This window comes from Haliotis rubra, unplaced genomic scaffold, assembly GCF_003918875.1.
Source record: "Haliotis rubra isolate DU_JTF1 unplaced genomic scaffold, ASM391887v1 Scf127, whole genome shotgun sequence".
In the NCBI taxonomy this organism is placed as follows: domain Eukaryota; kingdom Metazoa; phylum Mollusca; class Gastropoda; order Lepetellida; family Haliotidae; genus Haliotis; species Haliotis rubra.
The window spans coordinates 1,376,314-1,390,420 of record NW_025765192.1 but is presented as its reverse complement, the minus strand read 5'-3'; the positions used below and the strand labels follow the sequence as shown (position 1 = coordinate 1,390,420).

At 37.6% G+C, this 14,107-nt stretch overlaps 1 protein-coding gene across 1 annotated transcript in view; it reads right to left on the bottom strand.

Moving 5' to 3' along the window:
- Positions 1-14,107, bottom strand: part of LOC124266634 (bone morphogenetic protein 1-like) — a 77,053-nt gene that overhangs the window by 48,569 nt on the left and 14,377 nt on the right. Inside the window, 1 exon segment of the mRNA XM_046701435.1 lies at positions 8,095-8,335. Coding sequence (XP_046557391.1) covers positions 8,095-8,335 — 241 coding nt within the window.

Sequence of the window (14,107 nt, the reverse complement as noted above, 5' to 3'; positions counted from 1 at the left end):
AAATAGTTGGAGAAACGAGGGTTGTGTATAAAGGCTGTTCCAGTGAGGTGCCCCTGTCTCCCCCTTGTTTGGGGGCCTGCTCCTAACGCACTGTGGCCTTGATAGCTGAACATCCACACCAATTGACTATTTATTTACACAGACAGAACACAAGCATGCCGCTTCCCACTTCATGACAAGGAAAAACATTCACCCCTAAAAATACAGCTACACTGGATTATCATATAAGCTGCTAGCACTCTGTTTCCATGCAAGCATGACTTGTTCAACAAATACGAACTGCTTTAAAAATATTGATAAAGACCAACATTGTTTGTTAATAAATAAAAGATGCATTTTTCTAAAGATGGAATCTAGTAGTTTCACCTATTGTGAAAACAGACTTCAGATTGGTAGAATATGGCACCAGCTGCCTTCAGCAAGTATTTGTCTCTTACAGAGATGTATCAACTTAAAAATGTCTTGTAAAATATTTTTGTGAAAATGAGTACTAGAAAAGAACCTATACTTTGACAGAACATGTTTATAAACATAATTTGGTAGAGATTTGATTATCAATTGCACTGAAACACTTTGAAAACGCATGGTTGAATTTTTGTAACATCTGGCAAAATGGCTACAAAAATCAAATTTGGTGGTTCTGTGTATTTGGACACGAATGCAGTTTGAGAGGTTTAGATCACATTTGATGTGTTTGCAGATATGCTTGAGCAGAAAACATCTTTTCTGATTTCAAGTTACAGATGTCTGTGTGCTGTCAGTTCTTTAGTAAGTATTTGTATGCAAGAATTCTACATTGAATTTGACATCATCTAGACAAACCTTACATTTAGTATTAAAATTTGTTTTGATTATTTAGTCTGGAGCTTATATGATACTTAGGTTTACATAACATTCTACTACACTGTCAGAACGTATTTCATACAATCAAACAGCCGTTACTTGTTTGAAAAAAACCCATACAACATAATGGTCCTATCATATATTTTGACATGTGCCAGTGTTAAACTAAATCAATTTCCAAAATGTCTGATATCTGACAGAAACATCCAATAATTCATTTACGGAGTGTCGAGATTGTAAAATCATGTCAATCTCGTACAAAAACAAGTGAATGAAAAATCTCTGACACAGTCGGACTCCAGACGAGCTCCACGCCAAGAGATTATCACATACTTAATCTTCAGGGTTACGTTTGAAATCTCCCCTAACCAAATGTCAATCAATGGGCTATTTCAATCCAAGAGTTTATTGCTAATAGCTCAAGTGAAAACAAGATAAGTGCAAATTGCTTTAGCTTGACATGACCTTTGACATGTTTGATGTGTCAGTTTGTCCCTGCAGTTAACACCCTTTTATCGGTTCCAAGGATGATATATACATCAATATACACTATCTGATATCTTTGGGCTTAACCTGAAGCTGTACATTTCAGTGCTATGTTCGTCAGTGGCAGAAAACCAGATAATCCTGAGGAACACGTATATTTCATTCTTAAACTGACACTCATATGCTCAATCATACATATTTTGCTGCAGTCGGCATCTGACATCAACACAAGTGTAGGAGAAATAACATGTGTCAACTGTCATAATTTCTTCATATGAAATCTCTGCTGATAAAGGTTCAACATTCTCTAAAGTGTCATAGAATAAAACAAATCAAGATACTGAAATGTTCAAAATTACTGTTACTATGTAGGTACTAGTGAAGGCGTCTTGACTGCAATGTTATACCTCATTTCACCTATGTCCTAAATAGGAGACCGCCTCCGTGGTGTAGTGGTTAGAGCATCCGCCCGGAGTGCGAAAGGTCGCAGGTTCGATCCCCGACCACGTCATACCAAAAGACGTTAAAATATGGTACTTGTTGGTCCCTGTCTGGCGTTCGGCATTAATGGGTACAACAAGGACTGGTCGGCTCGGAGTCAGTATAATGTGTCTGAGTGGGGTATTCATGCTTCACTGCGGTATGGTATCTCAGTGGGCTAGCGCTATAAAACCAGCTTCAGTCTGGGCTAGTACAAGCAGCCGCACATACACATACACACGCATGCACGTCGTCATATGAGCGAAATATTCTCAAGCACGACGTTAAACCCAATTCCACCACCACCACCACCTAAATAGGAACAGTGACATTTCTGCTTCAGAATGCCTACAAGGGCGTGAAACCGGGGATCATGCTGACAGACTAAGGGATTAACTCACACTTTATAAAATGGTAAAGTTCATAAATCTGAAATGCTAATTGTGACTGAAGTTTGAATTGATTAAGGTACATAGTTATAAACTATGTAAAACACTGTTATCCTGGTTCTCAAGACAGACTAACAGATCACAATGTTACATGTCTTCATTTTTACATCATTTTACACTTATCATTTTACACTTATGGATCTAGTAGTCCAAAGATATCACTGTAAAAAAAAAAAGTGTTGTTAAAAATCTCTAGATGAACTTTTTGAACTATACTGCATAAAACATAATGTAGTGTTTCTCGATAAGCTATTGATTTTTTCAAAATAATCACCAAAACACTTTCAAATCATCAAAACGACTTACAAATCCTCCACCATATTACAAATTCCTCTTCCGAAAAAACGAACATTTGTGTACAATTCCGAGGCCAATGACTTACAAATATACAAAAGATGAAAATAGACCAACACTCCTAGGCTGATAGATCATACCCGTCAAGTACAAGTACACTATTTTTCCACTAACACTAAGGTTTCTGTTTTCTAAATACACTTGACGAACAAACTGAGTTATAAACATTCCTAAGCTGTATCGTTTCTCAGATAAAATGACTTTTTCAGACAAGACCCTCGAACACAGATCATAAAAGCTATACTTGATGAGCACAACCAGTGCTAACTCTTAGTTCTCCCAAATATTTGACAAGGATATTTCGCTTCAGCTAGAGGGGCAAACAGTGTAGGACATTTCTGCTCTGTCTTCTGACACGTTGATGTTGGCATCAATCTAAAAACATTTGGAATCATTTACGAAAACATTTTTAACAAGACATATGGTTTCCACGTTATTTTTTCAAAATCATCAGCTTGATAATCGCATAAATCTCTGTTTTTTAAAACACGTCCACCTTCCCCATAAATCAGTTCATCTGTTTTGTGTTCCAGACCTAAATAAATCTTAAACCTGATCAGGCTATGGTTTGTACTCAAGTCAGAGGTTTTATCAAACCTAACTCATTTATCAAATTGGAGATATTTGGATTTTAAACATTATTAGTGCAGTTTTGTAATAAAATGTTCATAAATTACAAGCAGCAGGGATTTCTGGTTTATATAATGAGTTGAAATAACTGTCACCATCAACCTTTCTGGAATACATCAAACCCTCGTGGAAATGGCATTAGAACTTTGTTTCATGGGCATTTTCCCTGGGATCTCTGAGCTTTGCAATACTGTGTGTTAAAGTCACAGTTTCTTCACCAATCTCCCAACAAAGTGACATCACAGATATTACTAAAAAGTCTCAGCCCATCTAAGAACCAAAACACAAATGACTTTATGTATGTTTCAAACGGTTTCAATTTCATCTTAAGAAATGTTTTTGCTTCATTTAGCATTCATGTTTTGGAGAATAATGGAGACTGGTTATTCTCTGGCATTGACGTTCAGCATTTATGTGGACTAACCAATTGGTGATTCAGAGAAATTGCTGGTGGAAAATATGGACAGGATTTCTTTTAATGGAAATTATACAAAACGACAAAAATTCTTCATAAAACATCCTAAGCATCTTCAAATGAGAGCACAAGTTTACTATTAAAAACACCAGATACTATTAAAAATGACACCAAATATTTTTCTTTGGAAAAAGGTCATTACGGTATAAGGTACCATGAAATACTTGTGTTTCTTTGATGCTACACTCTTTGATCTAACGCTATCACTAAACAGATCCCATCATATAGCAGGATCATTGCTGAGTGCGTTGTTAACCCTAGCCAACTAAACAGATCCCATCATACAGCAGGATCATTGCTGAGTGTGTTGTTAAACAACACACCAACCAGCCAGCCAACTAAACAGATCCCATCATACAGCAGGATCATTGCTGAGTGTGTTGTTAAACAACACACCAACCAGCCAACTAAACAGATCCCATCATACAGCAGGATCATTGCTGAGTGTGTTGTTAAACAACACAACAACCAGCCAACTAAACAGATCCCATCATACAGCAGGATCATTGCTGAGTGTGTTGTTAAACAACACACCAACCAGCCAACTAAACAGATCCCATCATACAGCAGGATCATTGCTGAGTGTGTTGTTAAACAACACAACAACCAGCCAACTAAACAGATCCCATCATACAGCAGGATCATTTGCTTGAGTGTGTTGTTAAACAACACACCAACCAGCCAACTAAACAGATCCCATCATACAGCAGGATCATTGCTGAGTGTGTTGTTAAACAACACACCAACCAGCCAACTAAACAGATCCCATCATACAGCAGGATCATTGCTGAGTGTGTTGTTAAACAACACACCAACCAGCCAACTAAACAGATCAATTAGTGTGAGGCATGGTTGTATGGTTAACTGCATGGCATAATGCCACAACTGACTGGACCCATGTGCATAATGTCAATCACTAGATTGTCCAGTCCAGATTTGTAAATTTACAGACTGCAGTAATTGAGCTGGAATATTGCTGAATTATGAATTAACATTCATCATGCTCATGTGCCCTAAATTGTACTGTGAACAATAAAGGTGAGGTGAGGTGAAATTGGGTTTTACGTCGTACTTGAGAATATATCGATATATGACGACGTGCATGCATGTGTATGTGTATGTGCGGCTGCTTGTACTAGCCCAGACTGAAGCTGGTTTTATAGTGGAACAATAGGGAGTGGTAGGAATACAGGTACAAAAGATATTTTTAGAAAAGGTTTTAACCTACCTATCGTTCCAATAGTATGTATCTACAGGGCAGTAATTGTTCACAGAGTGAATCGATACTTTTACAAGCTTTATTTTCAAAATTACGATGTTTAGACTTTTTCACTTTTGTACAACATAATGTTAGGAAAATCTAGCTGTTTCACATGCTGTAATCCATTAGTAACAGTTCAGATTTCCTTAAAGTGAAGGTGAATGTGTGAAATCTTCTGATATATTACTTTCCCAGAACATACAACCTAATCTACCCAAACAAATTTTGTATTAATATAGTATTATCATTTAGTTAGTTATGATATGTTATACACAACTGACATACATTTACTCAGATAATTAGCCTGAAACCCAACTGTAAGTTCACAAATGCTAAGTGGCCCTTCACTGAAATTAACACCTGAAATGTACAAGATAAGAGCAATGAACATGTGGAGCAGATGAAATGGGCAAGTGTTCAGCCTAGCCTCCACTTCTGGCACTGGTGTAGCTCTCAGCTTCCTGGGTAAGTGGCTCACCTGTGTCTGACACTCATATCAGTGGTAGGAGATGTGACCATACATACTTCTTACACTAATTACACTCGGTCTTAAATCACACGAACTTCTCCAAATGTCTGGAAGGCTTAGCTTGCAGTTCAACATGACCTTCAAGTATATCCAGACCTCTTGTTTCTATACAAAACACCAAGTTCTGTCTTTGGAAATAGCTTGTCTTGTGAAATGCGCTTTATTGAAATTGAAACTTGGGCCAAATTTTATAATAATCTACCAATGATGCTTGACGCTGGTACTGGTACTCAAGCATTACATGACCTTCAGCATTATGTAAAGGTCACATGGTCATGACCATGGTCCATCAAACTTGACCTTCCTGTCTTTGACATGAGTGTGCCTCTTCCTGTTGCATTCACTGAGTACAGTCAGATCTCTCCTGCATCCTGGATGCTGAGGATGGTTTGATCTCACAGGATGTGGATGGAAGGAAGCTGAGTGTCAATGAAACTGGAGGTTCATATGACCACAAGTAACTAGGGTTGTACAGATTCACTTAACCTTTCATTACTCACAATGTTCTTTGTTCTGATTGAGTATCATATCTTAGGGTTATGTGTTTATAAAAATAGAAACTGCCAAATTAGGAATTTCTGCTGTTGAGACTACACTGAATGAAAATGTTCATGGCTTGTTGACTTGAAACAAAATGCTAAAAGAATGGCTGATGATATATGTTGTTATAATGAAATCTTTGCCATCTCCTCAACAAGTCAGTTCATTCTTTTCCCACATCACCATCAATACATGAGTCCATCAAAGTTCGCAAGAGTGAGGTGAGGTGAGGTGAGGTCTATCATGATTTGATATGTGTGACTGCTTGTATTAGTCAGCTGTATAGTGAGATACCATGTCACAGTTTAACATGGAAATCCCACTAACACTCAGTATACTGACTCCGAGCCGATCAGTCCCTGTTTCACCCCATTTATACCAAGCATCAGGCTGGGAAACAACATGGACCGTCTCCAGGAAGAGTTGAACCACTGACTATGTATGTTCTGATATATCTGCACAACTACAACTTCAGTTTGTAGTGCTTGCACAGTCCTTTTTCCACAGAAAATGATTCATTCTGTCTCACTATTGAGTAAGTGAATTGTGATTTTTGCTGCTTTAGCAATATATCAACACTATTTTTGCAGAAGATCCTAAGGAAGGGCTTCATTCATTGTGCCCAGAAGATTATGAAAAACCAGTCCTTGGCATGTATAACGATTAAAGGTATGTTGCAATCATGACTCACAGATAGTAGAGAATACAGTGAAGTTTCTTACCGTCTTTGTCACAGTTGTGACCTGATTTAGTTAAGTAAGCAGGATTTAGTCAGGATCTTAAACTCAGTGCCCTTGAAGGCTTCTTGGAGACAGATTGTTATTATATTCAAAATTGGGATTAGTCTAAAGTTTGTTTTTTTTCTTCAGAAGCACTTTGACCTAGTCTTGTGACATAGCATCCAATATGATAATGTAAGTATAATGTGTCAAGGCTCTTCATCTTTATCTGTCAAGTTATCAGTAAAATACACGTCACCATGACTCGGCCATTTCATAAGTCATCGCTATACTACCTAACTTTAGATAGGGATCATGAGATATTTCATACTGTTACAAAACTAAGAGAATGCTGAGAATGAAACATTTCCAAGGCCATGCTACTGGTATGACAACTTCTCTAAACAATTGGTAAAACCCGTGAAGATCCAGGTTAGAATATTGATCTTCAGTAACCCATGCTTGTCGTAAGAGGTGACAAATGGGAATGGGTGGTGAGACTCGCTGACTTGGTTGACACATGTCATTGGTTCCCAATTGTGTACATCGATGCTATGCTGTCGATCACTGGATTGTCTGGTCCAGACCTGATCATTTACAGCCAGCTGCCATATAGCTGGAATATTGCTGAGTTCCGTGTAAAACTAAACTCACTCACTCTTCATCTTTATCTGTCAAGTTATCAGTAAACTACACGTCACCATGACTCGGCCATTTCATAAGTCATAGCTATACTACCTAACTTTAGAAAGGGATCATGAGATATTTCATACTGTTACAAAACTAAAAGCTTAAGGTAAGGTGTATATATTACTTATTACATGTAATGATGCTGAGAATGAAACAGTTCCAAAGCCATGCTATTGGTATGACAACTTCTCTAAACAATCAGTCAAACCCGTGAAGATCCAGGTTAGAATTGATCTTCAGTAACCCATGCTTGCCGCAAGAGGTGACTAGCGTGATCGGGTGGTCAGGCTCGCTGACTTGGTTGACACATGTCATCGTATCCCCACTGAGTAGATCGATGCTCATGCTGTTGATCACTGGATTGTCTGCTCCAGACTCGATTATTTACAGACTGCCGCCATATAGCTGGAATATTGCTGAGTGCGGCGTAAAACAACAACCAACCTACAATCACTCACATTCAGTTTCTGTTTGGAAACACAATATTCCTATCGAAACTAGAGTAGTATATATATTTTATCTTGAAATGAGCTGGTAAAGATAAACCCTTGCCCAACATTAAACACTACAAGCTGATGTGGGGAGACTGTCAGTCTCAGTGTTAACATCAACATAGAAATGATGAAAACAGTACTCACCCTTTTGTACATGGTATCTTCATCTGTTTAACTTTTTGTTTTAAAATTTTCTTTAAATATCTTTTATCTTTTAATGTTTTTGGATTAAGCATATCCTTTTTACTGAACTTTTTATCCTCATATCCATAATTTCCAGGGTCTTCGACTTGAAGTTCCCACAGTCCCTGATTTCTCTCCCGATATCTGTGTTTTTGTGCTTCATATTCATCTTCTGTCATCGCTATGTCTCCCATGAAGCCAGCTGAAACATACAAGTGATTGACATTCAGACACAGAAATATACAACTCTAGGTAGTTTGTCATACAGACCCTGAAACAAATATATCCAAGAAAGCCCCTGCAAGTCTAGACTGACTGACTGAGTTTGGTTTTACACCGCTTTTAGCAATATTCCAGCAATATCACGGCGGGGGACACCACAAATGGGCTTCACTCATTGTACCCATGTGGGGATTCAAACCCGGGTCTTCGGCGTGACGAGCCAACGCTTTAACCACTAGACTACCCCACCGCCCCTGCAAGTCTAGAATGTGTGGCAGGTCTAGATTTCCACAGTTTCAGAAAATGACGAAAGTCTCTGGGCTCATTTTCATTATATTTTAAGATTATTCTTTCTGAACAGTTTTATTAAGTTCAGTTAATTTCAGAGACTATATGCTAGTCTAAACTCTTGGGTAATATGGACTGTAGGCTGGGGCGATGGGGTAGCCTTAGGGTTAAAGCATTAATTAGTATTGGTCAAATTCAGTTTGTTTGTATTGTTACCTCGGGAACAGATGAACAGCTGATTCAGAGTGAGTGAATTTAAGATGGCAGGGGTACACCACGAAGGGCTTCACACATTGTTAGAATCTGGGCAATCAAAACATGTCTTCTGTGTGACAAGCCTCCCCCGTAACCACTGGCAACCAGACAGATCCCTATATTCAGGACTATTGCCTTGGATCTTTGTATGTAACTATGTAACAGAATCTGACTTAATTCATCCAATAACAACCATTTCGACAGACTTACAATTACTTGCTGAAATAAAATTATATAAATCAATAACATATCAACTGAGTGACTGACTGAGTTGATCACGGCGGGGGACACCAGAAATGGGCTTCACTCATTGTACCCATGTGGGGATTCGAACCCGGGTCTTCGGCGTGACGAGCCAACGCTTTAACCACTAGACTACACCACCGCTCCACATATCAACTGAGGGAGTGAGTGCCTGCGTGCGTGCGTGCATGAGTGAGCATATATACTAGGGGTGACTATTGAGGGGGAAACAACTATTGCGATAGTGATAGTCTATTGCAACATACTATTGCGACCAACTATTGCGGCCAACTATTGCAATAGTCTTTTTCTCCTTGAATTGTCTCATTTGAAGTCATTTCCCAAATGAATGAATAGTTTATATGAAATAAAAAACAAGTTGAAGTAGTTTCAGTCTCTTTTAATAACTGACAAGAAACTTGAAACCCAGATCAAGTAAACATTTAAAACATAAACTCAATGAAGCTGCAGTCTGCACCCAATATCACGTATTTTGCGCTGCACATTTATCAATGGAAGTCAATTACTAAACTATCGATAGTCACACATACAATCGATGAATCAATAGTTTTTCGTTTCTACCATCGATTAATTGCTATCGGAGACTCAACAATTACAATCCATGGACAGTTCGACGCATTGTTATACCCCAAATATATACCCATGTGGGTTATTAAACCATGTGGCATGACAAGTAAACACTCTAACCACTATGCTACACCAAAGTCCTCTGAAAGGAACTGACACTACCAACAAGATGAAAAACATAAGTAAATGTAACAATATACAAACAGAAGAAAACAGCTAGTGTAATAAACATGATTATATTTGCAACAGCAGCTCACTCAAAAGACAAATCTTGCCCAAAATAATTATCATCACAATAAATATCCCAATATAGGCTAAAATAACCAGTGATTTATCTTCTAATCAGCAGGTGTTTGTTAAATAGGCAAATAACATCAATACTAAATAGCACAGCATATGTGGAAATGACATTTTGGAGCTGGAAGATGATGTCCATTAACAAAAATCAACAAAGACTTAATAGACAACAGGCGCTGACATTTGTTGTGACCACACTCAGGAAGTAAATTGCCACAGCTGGGAGCAATTTTTTTGCAAAAAGATTAAAATTATCCACGGATCAGTCGATACCTAGTATCACTTATAGAGTAAATTACTTCCATTTCCATTTCAATTGGCAGGAAGAGGGTGCAGTGTCGTTTCACCTTGACCTTTGAGGTCTCTCTGTACTGGAAATATACACGTAATTATAATCATATCTAGGATATATATATGCATCATTTACATGACATCCGTCGAGATATTGTAATCTGAGCTGAAAAATTGCATATAAGCATAAAACTTGCTCATATGAAAGTGTAGCCATGGAAATATAATGCGTGAATGATCATATCATGATGTGTTCAAATGAAGAAAAACGGGATAGCATGAAAGGAGATGTTTTTTACTTTTTAAAAATTTATTATATCTTTTGTATTAGTAGAACATAGAGATTTTTTCTGGGTTACATCTTCTTTTATTTAACAACGTTTCAGGGCTTGTTCTGGCCCCATCATCAGTTAACTGATGATGGGGCCAGAACAATTACATCTGAGAATTTTACTGATGATGGGGCCAGAACAAGCCCTGAAACGTTGTGGCCCGAGAATAAAAAGAAGAGTTAACCCAGAAAAAATCTCTATGTTCATCAAATATCATCTTCTAAAATGCCAATCAAGCATCTTTTGTATTAGTAGTTTCAAGATAATAATATGGGAATGGTGATGGAACTGACACTGTTGATTTGATTTTGAATTTAATGTTAGTTGTTGTTTTATTGCTCGAATTGCTAAGACCTGACATTTATGTGATAAAACATTGCTAGTCATAAGAAGTTACAAAAATGAAACTTGTGAAGATCTTTAGCAACCCATGCTTATAGTAAGAGGTGACTAAAGAGATCGGATGGTCAGACTCGCTGACTTGGCTGACACATGTCATCGTATCCCAGTTGTGTAGATCGATGCTTATGCTGTTGATCACTGGATTGTCCTGTCAAGACTCGATTATTTACAGATCACCACCATATAGCTGGAATATTGCTAAGAGTGGCATTAAACAAACAAAATATACACATGAAAATCAGATTTGACCCCAAAATTACAAACATCAAAACTTACTGGGTTGAGAACCGAAACAGACTTAAGTGTCAAATCACATCAGTATTAAATATACAACACTGAATAACCAATTCTGGTTTGTTTTATTTTTAGCCATCATTTAACGTGGTGACAGACTTCATTTTGACACTATCTGTGAAGTGATTTGTGCAATGTGATCAACTGACATGCAACAATTTAACCATCTTTCACCCAGTAGACACCCTCCAATCAATGAAGTCAAAATCACTTGAATCAAAGCATAAATCACAATCTTATAACACTTCCTGTATGCAAGAACAGTTTTCTTTGGTTGAAAAGTCTGATATGATCAACTCCTAGCTCACTTAAAACACATCAGGGATTGGTTATCTAGGATTCCAAACTAAGTGCTGTTTGCAAAACAACTTGGAGAAAACAACTTCTTTCTTAAAATTAGGATTTCCTTGAAATTTCTTGTTTTCTTAAATTCAGAGGAATGTTGGTATTTCTGTGATGCAAAAATGTCACAAGTGATTTCTGCTAAGTTGTAACATTAGTTGTCACTGTAACAACAAGGCTTGCCACAATTGTAGTTCCAATTTTCTTATTTAGAATATTCACTGACAATTGCTTCAGAATTTGGCTGAATATTGACCAGGTCTAGATAAGTTCATATGTACATCCTGTTGCTTGTACATGCCTTAATTCCCTCCTCCAACTAAAACCTCTGTACGAAGAAAATTCGAATAGGGAAATAAGTTGGATTGCTTATGCTTTGACAGTATTTCAGTTTCCAACAAATTTAATCTTCTTTTAGCAGATGCTTTTGGAAGTCTTGCCATTTACATTTGTACTGCTTGTTGTTTAATGCCGCACTGCGGAATGTACAAGCAATATGTTGGTAGTGTATCAATAATCAAGTCTGGACCAGACAAACCAAGACAGATGATTTCCTCGCCGGTGAGCTCAATGACATAACGTAAACCATGTTACCGATTCTGACTAGCAGATCCACAGTCACGTTCCATGACCAATATACATCTCAAAATAAATTAAGCAACATTTGCAACTGAATGGAGCTGTGTTGCGATGACAGACAAACTACAGCCATACATACTAAAGTTGTTCTTTAACTTCTTTGAGTGGTATAGGATTGACTTGGGTCTTTGACCAAGTACCACCATAAGTGTGCTATGTCTGTGACTTACACAATTAGTCACACTTCAATCAAATACTGAGTGAGTGAGTTTAGTGTTAAGTCGATTTTAGCAATATTCCAGCAATATCATGGCGAGCGACACCAGAAATGGGCTTCACACATTGTACCCATGTGGGGAATGGAACCCGGGTCTTCGCCGTGACAAGCAAACTCTTTAACCACTGGGCTACCGCATCGCTCCTGGTAATGTAAGGCACATGCTTGTTCTCAATTTCCAAGATGTTAAATTGCACTGTTCTTATTGATGAATAAAGAAAAAAAAAAAAAAATGGGAAGAGGGTAATCAAATGCTTCTAGGTGGGTTGTGGAAACATGGACTTCAAACTCTAGTGTTGTTTTGACAGCTAAGCATCTTATCATTGTCCCAGATAAGGTGATTGAGAGAGGGTCATGCTAATTGCTTTGTGGTCTGGAATCTGTTACAAACATGACCCTTCACGCCAGCTCTTCATTATTCTATATATAGCACTTAACCTCAAGCTCATTACCATGAACTCTGACCTCAATTAATTATATATGTACATAAGTTATGACTTTGAACTTAGGTCATTGGTAAACAGTTTCCACAGACACTTGACATGGTTGAGGCATAAATGAATATGAATTTTAGGATCATAATCACACAATTATCAAGCACTATCATTTACAGTACTTGACATGTCATGCTTTGAAGAAAAATGTCTCGTTTTAGATTTTTTAATAAGATAAGTTTACTTCTAGCACTGCATGTCAGTTTACCAGTGCATGTCAACAATGATATGAGTTGACTAGGTCAGGGTGATATTCTATGCCTGTGAGTTTTAGTCCAAACAGTTTATAATCATGGCTTGGTTTTCATGTGAAAAGTCATGAAACAAACTCTAGGGAAAAATACTTGATACTGACAGTTTGTACAAACAAACACGGCATAAACTAAATTTCTATTACAGTCAAAATAACATTTATTTCTCAGATCATTATATATGTCTCTTTAGGCTTATGATAGATCATGATAGGCAAAACAAGGTATGCTGTTTAAAATTAGCTCTGACAAACTATGGTGCAAAATGAGGTGCAGAACTATGATACCAGTATCAATGCATTGCCATAGAATGACTATGTCTTGTTTGTGTGACCAGAGAAGGTCTGGGTTAGAATTAACCTTCAGTAACCCATGCTTGGTGGTCAGGCTCGCTGACTTGGTTGACACATGTCATTGGTTCCCAATTGCGCAGATCAATGCTCATGCTGTTGATCACTGGATTGTCTGGTCCAGACTCGATTATTTACAGACCGCTGCCATATAGCTGGAATATTGCTGAGTGCAGCGTAAAACTAAACTCACTCACTCTCTCTTGTTTGTGTCATCTTTAGTCACTGTAAACATGGGGGTATACTTTCCTTTTTATTTTTAAATCAACAGATAGACCATTGTATACATCCGATAGGTTACTGACCACCCCTTAACCAAAAGCGAGCCATAATTAAAAAATGTTTAGACTAAAACACAGAGGCATAGAATATCACCCTGACCCAGTCAAGACATAACATTGCTGACATGTACTGGTAAACTGACATGTAGTCCTTGAAATAAACTTATCTTATTAAAAAACAAAAAAAA